Source organism: Muscardinus avellanarius (assembly GCF_963383645.1).
Source record: "Muscardinus avellanarius genome assembly, chromosome: 8".
NCBI classification, from domain to species: Eukaryota; Metazoa; Chordata; class Mammalia; order Rodentia; family Gliridae; genus Muscardinus; species Muscardinus avellanarius.
In genome coordinates, this window is record NC_137794.1 from 117,948,919 (window position 1) to 117,974,865 (window position 25,947).

At 43.9% G+C, this 25,947-nt stretch overlaps 1 protein-coding gene across 1 annotated transcript in view; it reads right to left on the reverse strand.

The window, feature by feature from the left end:
• The window catches only part of WDR27 (WD repeat domain 27), a gene marked incomplete at its 3' end in the record, with an annotated part of 160,906 nt that overhangs the window by 95,080 nt on the left and 39,879 nt on the right, over positions 1–25,947 (reverse strand). Inside the window, exons 22-25 of the mRNA XM_080700174.1 lie at positions 21,400–21,497; positions 21,097–21,218; positions 3,641–3,738; positions 1,473–1,575 (exon numbers count right to left, since the gene is read on the reverse strand). Of these exons, the coding sequence (XP_080556300.1) occupies positions 1,473–1,575; positions 3,641–3,738; positions 21,097–21,218; positions 21,400–21,497 (421 nt within the window). The remainder of the gene's footprint in view (positions 1–1,472; positions 1,576–3,640; positions 3,739–21,096; positions 21,219–21,399; positions 21,498–25,947) is intronic.

The window sequence follows — 25,947 nt, forward strand, 5'->3', positions numbered from 1 at the left end:
CACTCCTATTTTTATTCTAAAGTGAAATTTAGGAAACAGCCTGAATTGTGCCATGAATTCTTGTTATGTGGTAACTATCGTTACACTATTCATAGCATACACTGTAAAATCTGTCATCAGAGGCAAATAAGAAGGGCTTCTGCAATCGAAATGTACTTAAACTACTTAGAACTGAGGGAATTGGAAATCACTTAAGACATACCATAAGCTCACATGAGCATATGATTTGTCTCAATCTCCAGGAAAGGTTAAAGCCATTTCATCCTGAGCAGATGGTTTTCACTAGGGACATGCTGCCTGGGGAGACACCAAAACTTCCATCTCCTATTCTCCGGCCAGGCCATCTCAGTCTGGAGTCTTACTCAGACATGTCTTTGAGACTTTTGTATCTATCATCTGTCACTAAAAAAAAAAAAAAAAAAAAAAAAAAAAAAAAAAAAAAAAAATCAAACAGAGAGATATCTATTTTCTGGCTAAATGGTGAATAGACTTGCTTCCTAAAGACCATGAAAGATAAAATGCGGACCACACACACTGTAAGAAATGCATCGCCAATGGGGATGAGTGCTACCCAAGACATAAACCCAGACACAGGAGCTAGAGACAGTGTAAGGGCCAGTGGTTCCCAGGGGCTCGGCTCACCCTCTCCCAATGGCACCCTCCCTTCACGAGGTGGGGCCTGGGGCCCAGACACCTCCTAAAATCCCACCTCTGAAGACCATCACAATGGCGCTTAAGTTTCAGCATGAGTTTTGGGAAGGGACACACACTCAAACCACAGCAAGTGTCTCCATACAAGGAAGGACAGGGAGACTGAGGCACAGGAGGAGTGAGGGCTGGAGTGGTGGGCGTCCAGCTAGGTGGCGCCCAGGAAGCACCACAGCCAGCGGATCCCCCTGAGACCCTGACACACAGGGACTGTGCCAGGCAGCTGCCCTCTGAGGCCTCCAGCATGTTCTGGAAAATCGGAACAAGCCTTCTGTGTGTGCTAAGGGCAAATGGATCCTCATTAGTATCTGTTCTAGATCCATCACACAGTGTATGTACAGCGGGAAATGAGTGTTGGGAGGGTCATTTGAATAGTGTTCCATAGGGAACACTGGGGGTCTAACTTAGAAAATACCTCACACACTACACAGCAGGATCTGGTGTTACACTAACAAATATTATCATCCTGCAATTTGAAGCAAATGCACCCTGAAACACCATGTTTTCCCACAGTACACACTCAGTAAAGTATACACTCTGTGAAGGGATTGGCGCATGTTTACCATGCTTCTCTAAAAGATGGGAGCCCTTACTGCCTCACATATTAGTTATTAAAATATTATTACTGTGTCACAGTCTCAAAATATTGACCAAGAGTCAATTCTAACACAGATTTGTAACCTAACAGTAAATTTAGACCTCAAAGAGTCAATAGGACAATATCTTCTAGAACCCCAGTTTCAAAAACAGTCAAGCACACATACATGTCTGTCCTCAGCACCACAGGCCACAAACCGTCCACAGGGACTGAAGGCAATTCCACATGGGTAACAGCGGTGTGGGTGTTCCTCAAAACGGCGCTCACACCTGCAGGACAGAAGGTGTCCTGATTAAAAAAAAATGGCTTCTATATCCAGGATTAGTGGCAAACAGTTGTAATCACAGTACTTGGAGATTGAGATAGGTTTGAAACCAACCTCAGCAACTTAGCAAGATCCTGTTTCCAAATAAAATAATAAAACAGGAGAGTAGGCATAGGTTGGAGACAGAATGTACCTGAATTCCAGCCTCAGTACCACAAAAAAAAGAAAAAAGGGGAAAAAAGGGCCTATATAACTTAATATGAATTAAAGAAAGGGAATAGAACAAACTAATACTAAAAAAACTTTTTGTGTATGTGTGTTACTAGGGAATGGAACCCAGGGGCTTTCTACTTCTGGGCTATATTCCCAGACCTTTTTTTTTTTTTTTTTTTTGAAACAGGGACTCACTAAGTTACTAAGGGCCTCACTAGGTAGCTGAGGCTGGCTTCAAACTTGCGTGATCCTACTGTCTAAACCTCCCAAGTACTGAGATTAAAAACACTTTTGTTTTGCCATATTAGAGATCAAACCCAGGGCTCCATCTATGCTAAGCAAGCTCTCTACCACCGAACTATATCCAAAAAAAAAAAAAACCCCAAACATTTTATATGGGAGAATTATTAAATAGTAAACAATTAAGGAAATCTTGAAAAACAATTCACTTTTCAAAATCATATCTTCACAAAGATGACAAAAATTCACAGTAGATAAGCTTTTATATATGAGAAATATTAAATAATAGTCATTTTCTGGTGCTCACTAATATGCAAAAACAAACTTCCTAGGTCATGAGTTATGCCAGGGTGCAGTTCAGTGCAGGCACCTGCTGAGCATGTGTGGGAGAAGTTCTATTCCTAGCACTGCAAAATAATCATAAATTATTTAGGTAAATGATCCAGATTTGAGAGAGGTAAAACATTTTATCAAGGGAGGTTAAATTTCATAACCAACTATCTATAAAGTACTATATAAAGTTTATTTGTTATAAAGTAATATCAGAATATCAGGTTGTATAAAATAAGCTATAAACCCAGAAAGACTAGCACTGAATGTTCTCTCACCAATGGATGCTAGAGGGAAGAAAAAGAAAGAAAATAGACACCTGAAGGCAGAGGAAGACTCTTAGGTAGAGGAAGGGCTCGGGAAAGGAAGTGCTACTGCTGCGGCCTGAGACTGAGCCCATCGTGTCATATCACGTATGAATATGCCACACTGCAGCCCACTCTTCTGTACAATTATTATGTTCCAATAGAGGCCAGAGAATTAGCACTAGCTTTATGGAGAGAGTCCCACCATCTTTGGGGAATAACAGAGCCTTCCTAAGGAAGCCTCTACCTTTGCCCAGCGTGACCAGCACTAGGCAACGCTCCGTCACGGACCCAAGTGGTGGGCAAGGACTTGTCCACACATACAGCCTAGAGACCCGGTGCTTCCCCATCCGCTCCAGTGGTCCGGAGCAGGGCAGGCCCACTGTGATCATTTCCTGTGCACACAGGCCCCAGATACATATATTAATTAATATTAATGTTATTACACTGCATACTTAGTGATTTCTATGATGTAGTTATTAGATTATATATATATTGGGCTTAAATAGGATTTATATTTTGTATGTTCATAAAATATATTAATTACATATTAATCAATTTTATCATATTCTAAGACACATCCTCACAAAAGGAAATATGGGCCCAGTGAGGCAGAAACAATAGCCTGGCTTACAGCACATCAGCCCGCTCTGAGCACATCAACCCGCTCTGAGGATGGAGAGGCAGGCCTGACAGAGAGGTGGGAAGCCATGCTTGGGATGTTGAGTTTGAGAACATCTGATACCTCTCTGGTGTCCACCCCTCAGTGCCACAGGTGATCTGCCCTCAGAGGACAGACGGGCACCCACACTCCGCCATCCTCACTAGCCAGTCCCCATCTCCACACATAGCCTGTCTACTCCAGCTCCGTGCATGCGCTAGCCACTGCCTCCTCGGAGGTGGAAGAAGAGACAGGGTTGTTCTTCCAGCTCTGGCTCCCCCTACCCTCCAGCAGCAGTCGGTGACACAGGCCAGCCTTACCTCAGCGTCCTCAAGTCCCACAGTCCAACTCCATCACCAATAGCTGTGGTCAGGAAAAGGTTATAGGCCTGAGCTTGCTGGGTTGTAAAGGCCGATCCCTATAATCATAAGGGAAAGTCAAGATATGCTTTTAAGAGCTGAATCTGAACACAGTATACTAATGATACTTAATAATACCTGACTCTAACACAAGAAATGAACACAAGCATTTTGTATTTAGAATAATTTCAGAGTGGGACTCCAAGACTTTAACAAAAGGTCAGGAGCTGCCTAACAGTCTCTGGGTCAGTGAGGGGCTGTGTGTGCGGCAGAGGGCCCCTAAGAGTGTAACGCCTGGTGATGTCACAGCCGCCGTGGTCTGTGAAGCAGGCTCCATGATGTTCACGTGACGAGATCACCTGATGGTGCATGGTGCCACTGTGAAGCCACACAAGCTAGTGCAGCAAGCGAGTAAGGTACACGCTGACCTCGAGAAGTACCTGTGTGTGCATCCACCACGTGCAATGCCACTAGAGTCTCAGAAACAGAAAAGGACAGAAGATGAAAAGAACAAGATGCTTACACACCCAAGTACTTTTTTAAAATACAGATCATAAGCCATATTCAGAAAATTAGCTGAAAGACATCCCTTCATGAGGCACTTAGAGTCAATTCTCCCTCTGCTGACCATCAGGCCTTCACACTAGAGACAGCGGGAGCTGTCAGGGTGACAGGCATGAACCCAGAGTGCCTCAGGAGGTCCTGAGTCACTAAGCCGCGGGTGCGGCTCGTCCTGGCCCTGACTCAGTTGCCCGTCTTCCCCATGCTGCTATCAGGGGAGATGCGGTCATCTACGGCCTCTCCCTGCACAGAATGAACCCAACTCCATCTACAGAAGCATTTGGTTCAAAACGTTCCTCAATCATACTGACTTTAATGCAGATTTTAATGGAGGATATCCCTAGGTGTGTCTGCTCCAACTATACCTAGAAGTGAGTCTTCACTTATACAGGAAAGGAATGCTTAGTTATTCTCAAGCATAGAAATGTAAAAGCACCTCTCTGTTATGGTTTGGATTTGGGATGTCCCTGACCTCACACTGTGGGTAAGGCAGCCATGCCAGAGGTGGGGCTTGGCAGCTGAGGCAGGTCCCTGGGCTGTGGTCATGGGGATTATATATGGTCCCTCCTCCCTTGCTCTCTCTGCTCCCACACTATGCCCTGAACACTGCAGATGCCTCCTGGCCTAACATGGACTGAACCCCTGAAATATCCAGGACTGTGAGCCAATAAATCTTCCCTCTTCTGAGTTGTTGGATTTTGGAGTCACAGCAATGAGTGTGCTGACTGAAACACCCTCCAATTAAAGCCTAGGCTGAAAACTACCAAATATTAGAAAACATTTCCTGCTGAGTAAAAATAAAAATGTACAAGCCCAAACTGACAAAGTGCATTTAAAGCAGTATTGTTTACACTCCCACTGCAGATGCCAAATATATCAAAGAGGATTAAAGACCCATAATGAAGCAGGAAGAAGCACACCGCTGGATGGCAGCTTGCCCTGAGAAGGTAGTACTCTGCAGCATGACATCATGCCCTGGGAGCCCCACACGGAAGGACAGTCGTGGTGGTGGAGTTCAGAAAAGAGCAAGGGCGAAGGGCAGGCTTTGTCTGCACCCTCAGGCACTGCATTTACTTTTGTAAAAACACTGTTTAGTTTTGCTAAAACTCATAAAGAAAAACCTAGTGACTACTTCTAAAGTCTAAAATCTGGGAAAAATCACTTAAAACACTTTCAGTTTTTCAATTCTAATTAGGCGTCTAATGCCATATATTTACATCACAAAAAACAAATACCTTATTGAGAGACAAAATAGTAGTAGCCCATTACTTTTTTAAAAAAGACAAGCCGGGCGTGGTGGCACATGCTTATAATCCCCGCTTGGAAGGCGGAGACAGGAGGATTGTGCAGGTTCAAAGCCAGCCTCACCGGTTTAAGAGACTCTGTTTCCAAATAAAAATATAAAAATAGGTGTAGGAGTATAGCCCGGAGGTAGAAGGCAAAACACCTGTTATGATTTTAAAGCTATCAGTAAGTCCTAAAAGACTTATATGTGTTTTCACTCTAAAACTGAGTCATTTAAGCTGGGTGTGGTGGCTCACACATGTAATCCCAGCCTTTGAGAGGCTGAGACAGGAGGATCCCAGTTCATCATCAACCTCAGCTACTTAGTGAGGCCCTTTGCAACTCAGTTGAGACCCTGTTTCAAAATAAAGAATAAAAAAAATAGGGCTGGGGGTGTAGCTTAGAGGTAGAATGGCCCTGAGTTCCATTTCCAGTACCGAAAAAAAAAAGTTATTTAATGATATAACATAACTTAAAATAGATAAATATGCCCATTGCTCTTTGATGTTCAAGGAATCCGTGCGAATGTCTGTCCAACATAACTCAGACAGTGCAGGCACAATTTTCAGAAGAAACTGTTGCAAGCTAGGCAGCTCAGTGATCCTGTCTCAGAATAAATAAAAAGGGGGCTGGCGTGTATCTCAGTGGTAGAGGGCTGCCCAGCATGTGCCAGGCCCTGGGTTCCATCCCCAGCACCACAAGAAAGGCACTGTTGATGCCTGACTAACGCGGCTATGCTGGCTCCCCGGTTACAGGAAGTGAGAGATGGCCTGCTCTGTAGTTTACTGGCAGTGTGACATGGGCCATACAGCTGCTGTTGGATGTGGACACACAGGTGGCAGTGTGCCGGAAGCAGTGCTGGCGTGGCTGGGCCCTGTGAGGTGCATTATGTAAATGCTCAAAAATGTAGAGACATCTTAAGAAAACAGGCTGTTAAACATGGGCAAGCCTCTGTGACTGCACCCTCTCCCCTCCATTCCTTCATACGGCTTCACATGTTTATGCCCAGGAAGTTAAACCAGTTATTTTCCCATAAAAACCTCAGGCTGCTTTTCCTAGTGGGCACCTCCCCTCCTAGACCACACCACAGTGGCCCAGAGGCCTGGTGGGTCTGAGGAGCCTCAGCTGCAGCTGCTCACCACCAGTACGCAAGCTGCCCACAGGTGGCAGGGGTCACAAGCCACTTCCTAAAGCCTGACACTAACCCTGACTTAGAGAAGCATGCCTTGGACTGGAGAATCAGGTGACCAGTTGTCTCCAGGAAGGAAAAGTGGGGCCAGAGCTGCATGGCTGCAGCTCCTCCCAGGAAAGAAAGTGGAATCACCTTCCCCTCTCAGGACAAACCTTAGCACAGCCTCACCCTTCCCCTCTCAGGACACACCTTAGCACAGCCTCACCCTTCCCCTCTCAGGACACACCTTAGCACAGCCTCACCCTTCCAGAGAGCACCTCTGACCAGCAGGGGTGCATGGGGGAGGCTCTGCACATCTGTGCCTTCTCCACCATCTGAAGACTGAGTCCTGAGTCTATGCCCAGCCCAGGCCAGATCACCTCTGCCTGGACCTAGAAGACAGCAGCCGCATCCTTCAGGAAGCCACCCTGGGGACCTGGGCGGGGTGGGCCGGGGCAGACTTCTGAACAAGGGAGTCTGTTCTGAGGTGCTGTTAGCTACAGGAGGAGGCAGCACCAGCTAGGAGGGCCGCTCCATACTTGCTGGTGACTCCGAGCTTGGACCCAGCCTTGTCCTCAGAGGAGGAAGCACTGCAGGCTGATGCTGCAGTCTCCAGTGGAGGATGAACGGGCTCTAATTCTAGAGATGTAAAACAAGACAGCTCTGCGGCTGCTGGAGCAGGGAGCATGGCACAATGCCGAACAACAGGCAAAGCAGGAGCAGGAGTGCCGGCTCCAGGGACAAGGGCAGGCACCCTTCTCCAGCCTGCCTCTCAGAACACCCTGCTGGTGGTACCTCAGAGAAGGCACTCCAGTGCTGCGAGCACAGCCCCCAGGGCAAGGGAGCCCACGAGGGGCAGCAACACAGGGTCAGCGCAGGCACCCCATGAGACCAACAGCCCTGCATGCCTTCCCTCCACCCCTCAATTCCAATGGTGTTGTGACAGCCTTGCTTCTGCCTCCAGGCAAACAGAGCCCAGCCCCACCCCTAAACAAAGAGATAATCACCATGGCTCTCTGAACAACCTCTCTAAGTCCACCTAGCTGGTTAAGCACCAGCAGCTGGGGAGGAGCCCTTGCAGCTGGCACAGGCCACGCCTGCATGTCCACAGGTGTGCCCTGCACCCCACATGGCTGCCCCACACTCAGGGAGCATCCCTGCCCACTCCTCCCTCGGGCAGGCCACCAGCACCGCTCCCCACTTCCTGCACTCTCCCCAGCCGATGCCCCACCCCTGCTCACACACTGGCTGCCCACAAGCCACTTGGCCATATCTATGGAGCTGTGCCAGGCTCCATGAGAGTAGTGCCAGAGTAGATGTTAGTAGATACCTTTAAATGGGCAGGTGTACAAACACATGTCTACTCGTGCACACATGCAGACACATGTATGTACCTATGTATATATGTGCCCAGCCTTACACTTATACACACCTGTGTATACCTAGACACATGTTTGCATGCTCATGTACACAAACACAAGGTACACTCCCCAAATGCACACATGGATATACACATGCACACTGCATACATACACCTTCAAGGCCAGGAGGTGAAACAAGGACTTGCAATGCACCCAGGCAGCAAGAGCCAGAGCATGCAAGGGTTCAGCACAAAGGCCATTGTGGCCACCTTTTGACCCCAGAGCCATCTGAGTGACTGTTTACAGAAAAAAAGACCACTTGAAACAAGGGCTCTTAATAAAACTTAACCTCATCAAAAAGATGAACAAATTTATGAGAAATCCAGTGCTCACTATCTTTACCAGGACTATAAACACTGGAAGCTCTTCTCAGTGGAGACGCCTCCTCAGTGGCATGCCTCTGGAGCTGCAGGGCTTGGAGGCTGGCAACTCTGCAGGCCCACCTGTGTGAGGAAGCCCAACCTGCAGGATCACTGCCACCTCCGGTGGGAAGCCATACTGTCAGAGCCATGGGTGCCAGGAATGCCACATCAGGGCCAGGTCAAATACTACACCCATATGTGAGGGAAATTACTCTTGGCACATTTGAAAGCACAACTGGTCACTTACTGAGCACCAGTAATACAGTGGAAAGTTGCTGGTTTTCCCTGTGCCAGCGACAGCTCATTCTCACAGGCCTCAGAAAACCAGTTTAGAAGTGATGCCTTCCAGCTTAGGAGAAAGTACACAGCTACACAAACAACAGACCGGAGATCACACTAAGGCAACAGAGCTGGCTTGCAGACAGACCTCACAGAGGGCACCTGCGGCCCAGCACCCAGCTCAGGACACTGCACTCTCAGCCAGCTTGCTGAGGCTCCCGCAGGATGGGAACAAGCAAACCCTCAAGCTTGAGGGCTTACCATTCAACATAAATGTCAGAACTCACAGAATGCTTCAGGGTCGGAGCTGAGTGCTCTTACACAGAAGAAACCAAAACAGTCTGAAGCCATTCCCAAAAGGAGGGCTATGTCGTCTAGGAGCTAAAGACAAGCCATTAGGTTTATTATGAATTTTAAAAAGTTAATGAACTAAATAACTCATTCAAGGAAGATGCCGGCTGGCTGTCGGAGCAGAGACCTTCTGAGGCCTTGTGGCCATGCTGGGGCTGCACAGCTCAGATGCCCGTCCAGTCGCAGGCCTGGACGCATCTTACCTAATTATACTTTGGATTTCTCAGCTTTTTGTGGTGTTATTTCCTTTTCTATCTCTAATTCTGTTCATCTGGGTCTTTTCTTTCTTTGGTTTAAATTGACCCTCTGTATTTTGTTATCCTATATTTCATTAATTTTTGGCTCTTCTAATTATTTTCAGCCTTCTATTGGCTTTGGATTATTCTTATTTTTCTATGACCTTGAGCTACATCAAACTGGATTGTTTATTTGGGACATTTTTTATGGGTGTGCTCAATGCTATAAACTTTCCTCTTAGAAACACCTTCACAGCATTCTAGAGATTTTGGTATGTTGCACCTCTACTCTTGCACCTTACTCTTACAAACCTTACTCTAAAAATTCTCCTCTCATTTCTTCTATGAACAATCCATGTTCAAAAGTGTATTTTTCAGTCTCCATGTGTTCATGTAGTTTCAACATAGGGTTATGTAATGACTATAAGTGTCTTTCTTGCTTTTATGTCTTAATGACTTGTCTGTTGGTAAGAAAAGCATGTTGAACTCTCCAAGTATTGAATCTATCCTAATCTTGATGCACCAATATTTGAGGCGTATATGTTTACTACTGTTATAACTTCCTATTGAATTGTTCTCTTTACCAGTGTGAAGTGACTTTGTTCTGATTAATTTTTATTTGAAATCGACTTTGTTGGATATGAGAATAGATACTCTGGCTTGATTTCACATTGTTTGCATGGAATATCTTTTACCAGACTTTAATTTTCATCATGTGGATATCATTGCCTGTGAGATGAGTCTCAAGTAATATATAGTTGGGTCTTTTTTTTTTTTTTTTTTTTTTTTTTGGTGGTACTGGGATTCCTACCTCCGGTTTACACTCCCAGACCTATATTATACTTTTTTTTCCCCTAAGCCAGCATGGCTGGCTTCGAACCTGCGCTATCCTCCTGTCTCCACATCCCAAGCACGGGGATTACAAGCATGCTCCACCATGCCCGGCGTGGGTCTTATTCTTTAATCCACTCTCTAGACTGTGTCCTTTAATTGGAAAATTGAGATCGTTTGCATTTAATGTTATTACTGTTTTTTATATCTAATTCGGTCTCAATTCTTACTTAACTACTCCTCTAGTGAACGTCATCCTTTAAAGAGCTCTGGTTCTGGGCTGGGGGCAGGTGGCCTGGCCCACTCCCCAGAAGGCCCAGTGCTGGGCTGGGGGCGGGCGGCGTGGCCCACGCCCGGGAAGGCCTGGTTCTGGGCTGGGGGCAGGAGGCCAGGCCTGCACCCAGGAAGGCCCAGTGCCGGGTGGGAAGCCAAACCGCTGGTGCCGAGGAACTCAGCGCTGCTGTGCTGTGCCAGGCCATGATGCGCTTAGAACAGCAGATTCTGCTCTGCAGTGAGGCTGTGGGACTCCGCTCTTGGAAGGGAGAAAAAAATTCATTGCTACCGAGTGACTGATCCCACAATCTCTTCAAACCACACATACTGTCGTCTCTTATTTAAAAAAAAGAAGAAGAAGAAGAAGAAGAAGAAGAAGAAGAAGAAGAAGAAGAAGAAGAAGAAGAAGAAGAAAAGAGAAGAGAAAAAGAAAAAAGAAAAAGAAAAAAAAAGTATTGGAGAGGGGTCAAGATGGCTGCAGCAGCAGCCATATTCTGGAGATGCAGACAAAACATATGCAACTGACCTGGAACTTTTGGAAAAATTCCCTCGAAGGGGGACTGCTTCTTCCTTACATGCTTAAGAACCCTGGACATCACCTGTAAGGAGGGAGCTCAGTGGAGACCTAGGAGGAAGGTGGTGTTGGCAGCGGCGGCTGCAGTGGTGGTGAAGGCTTGTATTGGGGAGAGGCAGAGACCTGATCCAACCCACCCTGATCTTCTGAAGAAATTGCCCCAAAGGTGGAATGCTACTGTCGTGCATGCTCAGGAATACTGGACAACATGCAGTGTGGGAAAAGAGTTTGGTAAAGAATTGAGATGGTGGAGGCAGCAGCAACGGCAGCAGCCAGTATTCAGGAGAGGCGGAGATCTGATTCAATCCACCTGGATCTTTTGGAGAAATAACCCGAGGCAGAATGCTACCACGCGCATGCTTGGGGACCTGGGACAACATGCTGTGTGAAGAGGGTGCTTGGATTAAAGCCTGCCGAGGGGTGAGGCTGGTGCCAGGGCCAGTGAGGCTGGGATTGGAACCTGCCATGAGGCAAGGCCAGAGCAGGGGCCTCCGAGGCCGGGATTGGAGCCTGTCAAGGGGTAGGCCAATGCCGGAGCCAACAAGGCCGGGATCAGAGGCTGCCGTGAGGCAAGGCTGTTTCTGGGGCCTCCGAGGCTAGGTCCAGAGCCTGCCAAGGAGTAAGGCCAGTGTTGAGGCCAGCAAGGCTGGGATCGGAGCCTGCCATGAGGCAAGGCTGGGGCTGGGGCCTATGAGGCCGGAAGCGGAGCCTGCTGACGGGTTAGGCCTGTGCCATGACCAGCGAGGGAGGAATTGGAGCCTGCTGTGAGGCTAGGCCAGTGCTGGGGCCTCCAAGGCCAAGATTGGAGCATACCGAGTGGTTAGGATGGAGCCAGAACCAGCAAGGCGGGAATTGGAGCCTGCCATGAGGCAAGACCAGTGCTACGGCCTCCGAGGCCAGGATTGGAGCCTGCCGAGGGGTGAGGCTGGTATCAGGGGCAGCGAGGCCAGGATTGGGGCCTGCCATGGGGCATGGCTGGTGCTGGAGCCAGCGAGGCCAGGATCAGAGTCTGCCAGGTGGCCAGGCCAGTTGTGGGGCCGTCAAGAGAGAGAGATGAGAACTTGCAATGCAGCATACACAGAGAAATATCACAGAAAATAAAAAACCAGAAGCTTTCCCTAATATGAAAAACTAGGAAGAAATAGGTAATAGGAGATCTTGTTGAAGAAAAGGCCCTAAAGAGGAGCAATTAAGGTTACCAATCAGAGGGAACGGGATGGGGAAGGATGGAATCTCTTTAAAACTCATGATGTACATAAACAAATGTATCAAAGTTAATCACCAATCAAGCATGGGATCAATGGAGGGGGAGGAAATGGGATGGGGATTGGATAATGGCTAATTGGATGATGTATGCTTGTATATCCTCACAAGTCTTGTATTCCATTGTGATGTATGACTACAATGCACATATATATATAAATATATATATATATATATATATATATATATATATATATATATATATATTGGGCTCTGAACTTTGCTATTAAGTTCTTCTATGTATAGTATTTCTTTTTTGTTGTTGTTTTGTTGTTGTTAAATAAATTTTTATTGGTGCATTGTAGTCATACATCTTAATGGGATAAAAAAAACTTGTGGAGATATACACACACACATAACCCAATAAGCTCCTACCCAATCCCTAACACTTCCCTCCCCCTCCCTCCTTCCCATGCTTGGATTCCTGATTAACTTTGATATGTTTGGTTTTTTTTTCTTCCATATATGGTCAAGTTATTTTTGACAAGGTTTCCAAGAACATTTGGTGAAGTAAATAATAATCTTTTCACTAAATATTGTTGAAAAATAATAACTACATGAAAAAGAATAAAATTGGGCCCTTACCTAACACCCTATACAAATATTAACTCAAAATAGATAAAAGACCTAAATGTAAATCTTAAGACTATAAACTTTTAGTAGAGAACCAGGGTCATAAGACTTCACAACATTGAAATTGGCAGTAATTTCTTGGATATAATTCCAAAGGCACAGGAAACAAAAGAATAAACAAACAAACTTCATAAAAAATAGAAAAATATTTTACATCCAAAGAAAATGTAAACAGAATTAAAATTTATTGATAGAATGGGATAAAATATTTCCAAATGCTATATCTGAAGGTATATTAATATTCAAAATATAAATCCTAAAAATTAGCAACAATAAAAGCAAACAATACAATTTAGAAATAGGTAAAAGACTAAAATAGATAATTAATCTCCAAAAAATTTTATGTGATCAATAAACACATGACTATCATCATATCATAATATAACTAATCATTAAGGAAATACAAATAAAAACTATAGTGAAATACTACTTCACATTTGTTAGGATGGCTACTTAACATCAATTACCTTGCTCCAGCCCTTTACCTTGAGTTTGTTACTATCTTTACTTGTAAAGTGTGTTTCTTATAAGCAGAAGATGGATGGATTCTAGTTCTTAATCCATTTTGCCACTTTACGTCTTTTTACTGGAAAATTGAGGCCATTTCCATTCAGTGTGATTATTGAGAGATAACTTTTAATTCCTAACATGTTAAGATTTTATTTTTGTTTGATATACTGTGTATTCTTCTTTGCTTAGTTGTCTGCTGGATGGAAAATCTTGTTTCTCTGTTTCTGGTGTGTATTACTTATTTCTTCTTTGTAGTTAATCTCTTTGAGTATTTTCTCTAGCACTGGTTTTGAAGACATAAATTCCTTCAGTTTCTGTTTGTCATGGATGCTTCTTATTTACCCATCTAATTTGAAAGATAGTTTTGCTGGGTAGAAAATTTTTGGCTGGAAGTTGTTTTCTTTCAGAATTTGCAATATGTTACTCGAAGCCTTCTTGCTTTCATGATTTGGTTTGGGAAGTCAGGAGTGATTCTAATTGGTTGGCCTCTGAATGTCTCTTGTCCCTTTGTTTTTGTTGCCTTTAAGATTCTCTGCTTGGCTTCTACATTGATCATTTTGACAATTATGTGTCATGGGGATCCACTTCTCTGATCCTGTCTAAAGGGAGTTCTACAAGTTTCCTGGACCTGTGTATCAACCCCTTGCTCTATGCTTGGAAAATTTTCTGCTATTATTTCTTTGAAGATATTATTGATCCCTTTGATTTCATCTTCTTTTCCCTCCTCTATTCTGATTATTCTTAGGTTAGTTCTCTTAAAATGGGCCCATATTTCTTCAATGTCAGATTCCTGCTGTCTGATTTTTTTTCTAAGTTATAAATTATTCATTTGTTTTTGGAGTGATCATCTTCTAGGAGCGAGATTCCATTCTCCATGTGGTTTAATTGATTGTTTATAGTTTGAATTGATGCCTTTACTTCAATGATTGAATCCTTTATTTCTTTTAGACTCTCTCTAAATTCTTTTCAAAAGTCCTGTATTATTTCTACAGTTATATTCCTGATTTTATCTTTTGGAGATCTCTGAATTTCTGTGTTATCAGGTTCTGATATTATGGGATTGTGGGTGTTCATTGCTCTATTGTTGTTCCTCTTTCCCATGATTTCAGAAGTTTGTGCCTTCTCTGGGTTCTTCCCCGGATCACCACGACTTCACTTAGGGTGCTCTGGATCTCAAGTCTGTGGTAATCTCAGCTGCCACTACTCCTTTACTGGCTTTTATTGTAAAGTCTCAGACCCAGAGAGTTAATTGAGGCTGCACAAGACCATGGGGGTGCCGGGCTGGGCGACTTCCCACAGGGAGCTGCGACTAGGGTGTGGTATCTTTGCCACCACTACTCCTTCATGGGTTTGGACTGCAAAATCTCAGACCTAGGGAGATTATCAAAGCTACGCAAGTCCCTGGGGATGCAGTGCTGGGATTTCTCCTGTAGAGGCCACAATTTCACTTACAGTTATTGTGCACACTTATCTGGAGCTATTGCAGGCATGGTGAACTCGCCATCGCTGCTAGCAATATGGCGCTGCTGCCATGCCCTTGCCGTGAGGCTGGTGTATTTCTTTTCTGGTTTTGAGCTCCGTTCTGAGTCCCTGGAAGGCGTGATAAGCTTGGCCACTGGGAGTTTTAGACATTCTTTGCACTGAAAGAACTGTTGATTTACACCCAAATGATCCACAGCTGCTCACTTCAGCTCCTTTTTTACCTTTTCTCTCTGGAATCTGGTGCTGTGAGGCATGATGGCGCCAGTGCGGCTCCACAGAGTGGGCTGGTTTCTTTTCTGGTCTCTGGTTGTTCTTCTAGTCTTCTTTTTCTCTGTCCCTTATGTTTACATTTTTTTATTTCTCTGCTGCTAGTGTTTTCTGGCTATGAAAAGCGCTGATTTTGTGGCAATAGAGATTGAGTGTTAGCAGGACTCGTAAATGCTGCTTTTCTTGGTTGCCATCTTCCCAGAAGTCCTGTATAGTATTTCTTTATGTATTTCTGTAATGCTGTTTAGTAGCCATGAATTCTTTTAATTTATGCTTATCTTGGAAGGTTTTATTTTTCCTTTGGTTCTGAATAGTAGTGCTTCTGGATATAGCAATCTTGGTTGACAGTTACTGTCTTTCAGGCCCTGGAATATCTTTCTCCATGCCCTCCTGAATTTTTTAGTTTCTGCTGAAAAATCAGAAGTTATTCTTATTGATATACATCTAAATGTGACCTGGCATTTTTCTCTTAAGGTTTTTTTAAAAAATTTTGCCCTTGTGCTGTTTGTTAGGCATTTTAATTATAATGTACCATAGAAAAGGTATTTATTTTTAATCTTGTCTAAATTGGGTTCTTTATGCTTTCTGTATCTGAATACCCATCTCATTCCCAAGGTTTGAAATATTTTATGCTATGATTTCACTGAACAGTTGTTAATGCCATTTAGTCTGTATCTCCCTTCAGTTCCAAGGATTCTTAAGTTAGTTCTCTTAATATTGTTCCAGAGTTCTTGTATATTCCAGTCAAGGTTTTCAAGTGTTTTTCTTTATTGCTGACAGATTTCCAGTTCACATGCCTTGTCTTCAAGATGTGAAGTTCAGTCTTCCACATGGTCTAATCTATTAGTGAGACTCTTAACTGGAGTTTCTTATTTGACTTTTTGTGTCTATCATTTCTAGAATTTCTGTTTGGCTCCTTTTCAAAATCTCTATCTCTTTACTGAAGCACTTCACTTCCTATATTTTCTCTTCTTGTTTATTCCTTGGATCTTGTTTTAGTTCATTGATCATTTTAATTATCAATTTTTTATTCTATCTCTAAAATTGTATCCACATCAATATCTGTGGATTCAGGTATTGGTAAGATTATACATTTTTAGATATGTCTTGTTGGCTTGTTTCCTCGTGTTTGCAGAGGTCCTAGAGTTGTGGATCTGTTGAGATGAATTCCCCTTCCATTTTTATTTGGGAGTCTTTTGGTAATTTATCTTCTAATGATAAGACCTATGCTAAGGTGTGTCTATTAGCTTCAACTTATCTAACTGAAAGTATTCACTTCAACCCTTGGTACCTTTATGAAAAGAGAAAATGCCCACAAATCATAGTAGGTATTTTGTTTTATTTTATTTTATTTTATTTTGGTACTGGGGGTGGAACGCAGAGGCTTTCTACCTCCGGGCTATACTTCCAGACCTATTTTATACTTTATTTGGAAACAGGGTCTCACTAAGTTGCTGAGGGCCTCACTAAGTTGCTGAGGCTGGCTTCAAACCTGTGCGATCCTCCTGTCTCAGCCTACCAAATGCTGGGATTACAAGCATGCATCACCACACCCAGCAATAGTGGGTATTTTAAAAGAAATAAAGAAAATCATTTATCAACATATACTATAAATGCAATTGCTAACTATCTCTACACTGTATTAACCAAAGAAGAGTGAGGGTGATAAATAATATAGAATAGGCTGAAAAGATTAAGTATTAATGATTGTATACTGAATTGAATTTGATAAAAACTTAAAATTGTATACTATATTTAGTTGGATAAAAAGAAAAAAGAAAAAAGGGAAGAAAGAAAGGATGGGAAAGGAAAGGAGATGGAAGCTAAAGTGGGAAGAGTAAAATAGTAGAGAGGATGCAGAAGAGGGAGGGAGTGGAAATGGAAGGAAGAAACGAGGTGCTGAGAATCTATTTAACGACATACATAGGATTAAACAACTTGACACAAAACACATCCTGAGAAACACAAGAATTAATTAGTATCAACTGGTTAATGATATGATTGTCACACCGAGGTTTGATTTTCTTTTCTTTTTTGAAATAGAGGCTTTTCTAGTGTTTCAATTTAGAAACTCACAAATGTGAGGTAGTTTCTATGATACAAATATGATATCTTAGCTCTGACCAAACCAGCCAAACTTGGTAGGTGAGTCTGCCTGCTAACCTCATTCCCTCCACAGAGAACCACTTCTGCTGATGGGGGTTGGGGGGGTAGGCCTGGGTATGTTGTCTGCTTCAGAGCAAATTTCACCCTCAAAATGGCTGTGTTGTTGTGTTGGGGGCAGAGGTGCAAGGCACCAAGGCTGCCATCCAGCTCCTTCACCTGCTCCGTCTGTGAATGGATCTGCATTGGACTGCACCCCTGTCCGTGTGCTGGCGAAAAGAGTGTGGGACTTGTCAGTCTTTCCTCCACTCCTTCTGGGCTTAGAGGTAGCAGCACAGGGAGCCTATGCATCCTACCTGACCCTAATCTGTCCTTGTTAACCGGCCCGCATCAGCCACACTTCTTATTCCAGAGATCAGCCTGCCAATTTCAGATGGAAGTAGGCCTTGTTCTCCTCCTCTGAGGATACTAATTGATGAGCCACTGAGTTTCTCCCTAGACCAAGTCCCTATCTTTCTTCTATGTCCAGATTGACTCACTGTTTTACTCAGCTTTTTGATGCTGTGGCTCAAATTTTGATGATGGAACCCAGGGGCATTCTACCTCTGAGCTACACCCCCAGCCCTATTTTTTATTCTTTATTTTGAAACAGAGTATTACTAAGTTGCAGAGGGCCTCACTAAGTAGCCAAGGCTGGCTTCAAACCTGTGTTCCTCCTGTCTCAGCCTCCCAAGTACTGCAGGGACATTTTAAATCTAACATTCACAGGATGGGACCAGTGGATCCAGTGAGGAATCACATCGAAGTGGCTGTTTGGTCCTGGGTATTCACAAAGCAAGTATACCAAGAACATGGTAAGAATAAAAAATAGAGAACAAAGTATAAAAAACAATGACAAATTGCAAGAACCCCTAATCTGCCAGCTCAGTAAGTCCAAACAAGGAGGTCCTTCAAGCTTCTGGAGCCTCCCTACACCCACCATCTCTGCTGGGGAGAGCTAGGTCTCTCAAGGTACTGAGCTTCAGGACTTTCTTCTAGGCAGGCTCAGCTCAGTTTTCAAAGCTTGTTATTTACTCAAGATTGTGGATCTCTTTTCCTAAAGCTGGGGAGAATGTCTCTCAGACTGTGGGAGGAGAGCTTCCCCTCCCCCTGAGCCACAGCACAGGGGACCTGCTACGTTGCTGCCTTTATTTATTCTATTTTAGAGACCAGTACTTTTGTCTCCCACCTGGTTACTAGCTCACAACGCTATCCACTGCTTCTTCCCACCGTCTTCCTACCCCAGTTTGCTGACACAGAACTTATGTGCTGTTACAACACTGTGGGTTCTTCTGATCCTCCAATTGTCAAAAACTAAAGGCTTAAGGTAAAGTCTACCCATCTTCTTAAGTTTATATCCTAAAATAAAAAGTTTCCATTTCACAAACTTAGCACATGCCAAGAAATTTATTTGCACTATCTTATTAAGTCTGCAGCAAGAATTGTATGCAAAAAGCTAAAACCTCTGCTACTATGAAATAAAACAGAGAATAAAGGAAACAGGAAAATAAGATGTCAGGAACTAGCATCACACCCAAAAATAACTTCTCCTGAAAATGTGAGAAAAGTGGGTTAGCTGAGTTTAAAAGAATTGTCTTAGTGTACTATAGAGCTATGTTTTTAAATTATAAGAGACTTTATAAGAGACTTTAAGATTCCAAAATTATATTTTGCATTTACAACCTAAACATCTACAATTTAAAACAAATTTGGAAGAAAGAAAGAAGAAGGAAGGAAAGAAAGAAAGAAAGAAAGAAAGAAAGAAAGAAAGAAAGAAAGAAAGAAAGATGTTTAAGGTATACCATCTATAGCAATAAGGGATAACACACATTAGATTCACTTATCTTACTGATCTAAAAATTTTAACTCAAGAATGATAAGCCCTAGTACAAGGAGGAGGAACACAAGGAGAAGAGGAGGAGGAGGAGAAAAAAAGCTGATAATATATATATATATATATATATATATATATATATATATATATATATATATAACTGAATAGTTTCCAGAGAGACATTTGCATATAAGCAATAGTATACTTTTAGGTAAATTTTTACATTTTGAATTTTGAGCTGAGAATATGCACCAAATACTATTCATCAGACTTCAGCCTCCAAAATTCACACCCTGGCTTGTCCTTCCAATAAACTGTTTGCTCTCCAGTTTGATGTTTGGTGCTGAGAACAAACCCAGGGCCTCATTGGTGCTGAGCAACTGCTGTGCCAATGAGCCACACTCTCACCCACGTCTTGTTTCATATATGAAGAGCTTTATCTATAGTCAGGCAAGTGTTGCTGAGCAGATTTGTATTCAAGGCACGGAGAGCCAGATGTCAAGACACAAAGCCACAACCTGCAACCACACATCTTAAAGACAGGTGCACATGCCTCAAAGTTTCACTAAACAAATCTAGAAAAGCAGACTTACACTTTAACATGCTACATTAAAAAAAAAAGTAGCTGTCCACATCTCATTGAGCTGCAGCTGAATTGAAAGGAAATGATAATTCCTTTAAAAAGATAGTATTAGACTAACAATCATTTTAAAAGTTAATATCTCAATTACAGAATTCATTTTAAAGACCAAAAATAACTAAAGTTTAATAATTAGTTACAACCTACCCTTGACATATTTCCTGTGACACTAGTGGCCCCAAACTATGGTTTTTAGACACGCAGTGGTACACCTGCTCCTTCCACAAACGCCAAGCCAGCTCGTCCTGCTCACAGCTCCCCCAGTACTAGATGCTGGGCTGCTATTTATTCTTGACTAGCACGCATCTCGGTTTTGAAATCTGCCGTTTTAAGCCTCATAAAGAAATTACATAATTCATCAAAAAGATTCCTTCATTTATCTAGGGGACCTACTGCATAGTGTTTAAAAACATGTTTATAATGTTCTCATGAAATGAGATTCTGCACAAATAAAGGAAGAGACAAAAAAAAATCACCTTTGAACAACTCTCTCTCTCAACTGATATTTTCCTTAGCGTTATGCACACCAGAAAAATTTCTATCACAATTGGAAATATTCTGTTAATGAACTGCCAAAAGTGAAAAAAAAATGTCAAGATAAGAATCCTGAGCCAGCCTCCTGCCAAGACCAGGGATGCACACAGAGGAAGCAAGGAGAAATGTTCCTCCTCACCAGAAATCCTCCCAGCCTAGGCCAAAGCCATGACCACAAGCCTATGCCCAAGTCTCTGGATCTGCCACTCTGGAGGGCCACTGAGACTGACCCCAGGGGACTTCTTCCTAGACACAGAGACTCTGCCTCCTCTACCCCTGCACCCCTGCACAGACTCTTCCTGTAGCCCCAAGATGACCTCCAGAACTGTGAGCAAATAAGCCTTCCTTCCTCTAAGCTTTGGTCATTAGGCATTTTGTGTCACAGCAGTGAGTGCTCACTGAGACAGAGAAGGAGACACCTTTGGAACTTAACAGCCATGAGTCCTACTTAATCCAAGTCTTTAACATACACCTATGAACATCTCAAACCACGTGGGATGTTCATTTGGGGATGGCTCATGTCCCTGTGGATGGCTCAGTGCCAGCTGTTCATCAAAGTGTAAGTGGGAATGCATCACCAGCAAGACTAAGAATGGGCCCACCAGATAAGCCAAGCCAGAAGTGCCAAAACATACATGCAGTCTACTATTCAGACAGACTGCAGCCAAACATCAAGGCTCAGGATAAGACACCGCACCACAACACACCTGTACAGGTTAAACACTTTAAGCACATAATTTTCTAGATGATGCAATATCCAAAAACTTACTTTATTCTGGCAAATTTGATGGACAGGCCGTGAGTGGGCTTCCGCTATCACAGCAGCACTGCAGCCAGCATTGAGGTCAAATACTTCCACAGTCCTGTCCCGGCCAGCTGTGAGCACGATGTCTGTGAGACGTGGTTAGGGAACTCTGCTCAGCAGTCTTCCATCTATTCCACCTCATTAATGATCTGGGAATATTAGGAGACTCAGAAATGGGGGAGGGAGGGAGAGAGAGAGGGAAGGAGGGAGGGAGGGAGGTTCCTGCTGATAATGGGACACATTGGAAGGACCTGAGATAAAGGATACAGGAATAAAAGTCATTGACTGCTGACAAGCTGGTCATTTCTGCTGCGTTCGTCATAGAGCGTCTGTAAACGAGCTTGCACTTGCTCTTCGGTTTATACCTAGAATAATAATAAAGATGATTGATCTGCTTCCTTCCCACTACAACTAAACTCCTCACCTTGAAAACTTTGAAAGTGAAGACAAGTTTCCATATTACTAAGTCACAATTCATAACACTGAAGAAATACATGGATTGGCAACCTTAGTTTTCCCTTAGGAGAAACTTTTGTTTTTCATTAAGAAACTCTAGCTTTTTTTTTTTTTAGAAAAACTGCATGGAAAGAACATCATCCTATATAGCTAAATATAATTCATTCCCAACTACAAGAAAGCAAATTTTCCCCCTATTCTGAAATAATTGTGTAAACTTCTATAGATGCCCAGCCAGTTTTCCACTAGCTATATTTCCATTTAAACCTAAGTTCTTGTTATTTTCTGAAGGGCATGTAAGCTATGAATACTGGCTTAATGAGTGTGTGGTCTGGATCCTTGACTGTCACAAATGTAGGAGCCTCCTGCCTCCAAAACCCGGCTGCAGTGGGTTTGAAGTGACCACTTCCATTTCCTTGGTGCATTGTGACTTACATCATATTGGAATACCGAGTATCAGAAAACACACACACACAAAACTTGGTGCTTCCCCAACAGGTCCTACCCCCAGGCTTTTGAGTTTGGAGTTGGTAGTTCTGTATGTAGTCCCAGCATCTTTGCAGCTGTTGCATTCCTTATGACTTCATTCCCCTTCCCTAAATCCCCTTAGTCATTCCCCTGGTATCTCTGCTTATCTATCTGATGTTGCCTTATTTCTAAGTACTTCCCAACTTCCACATGTAAGAACATACATCTACTCATTGTTTGAGGCTACCTGTGCTCAGAATAATATTCTTGAGTTCCATCCATTTCCCCACAAATGGTATGATTTTGTTCTTCTTTATGACTAAGTTATGTGCATGTATACCAAAGTTTTGTGATCCATTCATCCACTGATGGATACGTTGGCTGGTTCCATAATTTGGCTATTATAAATCATGCTGCTATGAACAGAGATATGCAAGTATCATAACATTCTGATTATGTTATGATGTGCTATCACTGGATCATATGGCGGTTCCATTCCCAGTCTTCTGAGAAACCTCCACACTGATCTCCATTGCAGCTGTACTCATTTGTAGTCCCACCAAGTGTATAATAGGGTTCCTACTTCCCCACATCCTCACTAGCAGTTATTATTTGTGTTTTTGATGATTGCCATCCTAACTGGAGTGAAATGGAATTTCAGTGTCATTTTTATTTCCATTGAACGTGCCTGAACTCCTCTGATCTCAGAGCTAAGCAGGGTCAGGCCTGGTTAGCACCTGGACTGAAGACAGAACATTAAATCCCCTTCTGAAAACTAAAAAGACAAAGGTTTAAAATTTTAAAATACCGTATGTATTCATTCAAGTCACCCCTCTATGCCAGTCTAGTATGGAGCTGTACCTATCCTCTGTATTTCTATCTTTTAATAAACTTCTTTAAATCTTAAAAAAAAATAAATAAAATTTAAAAATACCTATCTCTGAAGATGGAGGTGCGTGGCTGAGGAAAGGCGGCTCTCTGGGCTAGGGGCCCTTCCCTGCCCGACCCTGGCAAAGAACTGGACACTTGTCTCAGGACCCAGGGATTTGTACAGATCCCGGCAGGCCTTCCTAATTACGACCAGGAAATTCTATTTGAGTCAAGGGAAGACCCGCACTTTACAGATGCACAGTGAGGGGTCTGACACACCTGGTGATCCCTTCATCTGGCCATGGACCAGTGGGGGCTGCATGCAAGCAGCAGCCCGTGCCTCGTGGTCATCTGCAGAAAGGAGACCAGCCTAGCTCACTGAGGAACAGAAAAGCCCTACATGTTTACTTTTGCTTTTGCTGCCTCTGCTTTTGGGGTCATATTCATGAAATCATTGCCAAGACCAATGGACGCTTCTCCCATGTATGCTTCTGGTAGTTTATAGTTTCAGGTCTTCCTTTAAGTCTTTAGTTGGCTTCTGAGTGTGGTATAAGGGTCCCAATTCATTCTTTGGCACTGTGGGAAGGCCATTTTCCCAACATTGCTTGTTGAAGAGACTCTTTCCCTGGTGTGTGTCCTTGGCCCTGCTGGAGATTGGTGTCCACCTATGCAAGGCTGAGCTTCTGAACTCTCTATGCTGCCGCTGTGGTCTGCGTCCTGCTTCAGTCACCACAGCTTTCTTATACAGTTTGATGTCAGCAAGGGCAACACTGCCATCTTATTTCTCTTTCTCAAGACTGCTTTGGCTCTTTGGGGTCTTTTGTGCTTCAGTACAAATTTTAAGATTTTTTTTATATTTCCATAAAAACTGACACTGGAATTTTAATAAGAATGCATTGAATCTATAGATCATGCTGCATGGTATAAGCATCTAGCTGATATAAAGGCTTTTAATCCATGAACATAGGATGTCTCGTTTGCATATGTTTTGTATTGCTATCCTTTCACTTCCTTTGTTAAGCTTATTCCTATTTTTTTTCCTTTGATGCTATTTTAAATGGAGTTGTTTTCCAGATTTTCTTTTTAAAAGATAGTTTGTTGTTAGTGTACAGAAATTCAACTAAAGTCAAGCATGGTAGAGATGCCTGTAATCCCAGTACCTGAGATGCTGGAAAAAGAGGATTGCAAGTTTGAGGCCAGCCTAAGCAAATTAGAGAGGCCCTCAGCAAATTAGCAAGACCCTGTTTCAAAATAACAAAATAATCAGGACTGAAGCTGGGCATGGTGGTGCACACTTGTAATCCCAGCATTCAGGAGGCCAAGACCAGAGGATCGCAGTTTGCAGACAGCCTCAGCTACTTAGTGAGGCTCTTCACAACTCAGTGACACCCGGTTTCAAACTAAAAAATATTTTTAAAAAATAGTGCTGGGGGGTGTAGCTCAAAGATAGAATTCCCCTGGGTTCCATTCCCAGTACCAAAAAATAAAATAAAATAAAATAAAATAAAATAAAATAAAGGGGGGATAATCACCACACGATGTTCAAGTCTATCCCTGGTAGACTTTGGTCAAACAAAGAACCAAAGCATATCCTATTAATTACACACAAATACACACAGTTCACTCACTACCAATTCGAAGTCCAAGTCAAAAGTCCAGTCTGGGAAGCGGGCAGTTCCAGCTGCCGACCGTGGTCTGGCTAACCTTGGTTCTTGCCAGCCCTGCTCCAACTCGTGGGTGCCGGAAGCCCCTAGTCTGAGGGACAATCCGGAGGGGCTTGCCTCTCCCCACAGGAGCAGGGTCCTTGGTGTTAACGGTCAATGGCCATGTCAGACTTGTCCCTTTGGGTAACAGCTCACAGAGCGAGTCAGGTCTGGTGCTGTGAGCTGTTACATACAATAGCTTGCCTCACTCGTATTTAGCTGGCCTCAGGCCCTTCATTAAAGAGAGTCCTTACATAAAAATATCCTTACTGATATAGGATTGTTCACTTTCCTTCTGATGGGTCAGTGGGCTGTATGGGTCACCTTCTATCTCCTGGCTGGTCCCTTACATTCATATTGTTTACAACTATCCTGTAGTATCCATTCTATAATATTTGTTTACAACTTTAATGCTATAATATTCCACAGCATACTATCAATTAAAAGCATACTATTAATCAAACTTACTGTTAACGAATTAATAAAACTGTCCCTCACAACAGATCTGCGAGGGTGTCGTTGGAGTGCGCTGCCCACAGTGGCAGGAGGCCAGACCCTGCGCCAGGCCGGACCTGAGTGAGTGCCTTGCAAACTGAAGCCATGCAGTAGACAGAGAGCAGAAGGACAAGGGGGAAACAGACTCACCAGTCTCCAGAGCAGGGAAACAGGAGAACAGGGTGGGGGCCTCATTCTCTTTGAATATGTTATATCTTTAAAAGTTTGAAGCCTGACTCTGGGCCCCGGCCGTACTGCACGTAGCACGCCAGACCCCTGGAGAAACCGGTCCCAGTAAGATGCTGGGTTCTGGGCGGGAGTTGTGCATGGGGCACGCCAGCTGGGGCCCGGGTCTCCGGACTCTGGGCCCCCTGCCAAACTGCGAGTAGCACGCCAGACCCCTGGAGAAACCGGGCCCAGTAAGATGCTGGGTTCTGGGCGGGGGTCGCGGGACACGCCAGCTGGGGCCCGGGTTGCGGGACTCTGGGCCCCGGGCCGAACTGCGAGTAGCACGCCAGACCCCTGGAGAAACCAGGCCCAGTAAGACGCTGGGTTCTGGGCGGGGGTCGCACGCGGGGCATGCCAGCTGGGGCCCGGGTCGCGGGACTCTGGGCCCCGGCTGTACTGCGCGTAGCACGCCAGACCCCTGGAGAAACCGGGCCCAGTAAGATGCTGAGTTCTGGGCGGGGGTTGCGGGACACGCCAGCTGGGGCCCGGGTCGCGGGACTCTGGGCCCCGGGCCGAACTGCGAGTAGTACGCCAGACCCCTGGAGAAACCGGGCCCAGAACAGAAAAAGATAAAGAAAAATATCGGAGAGGAGAT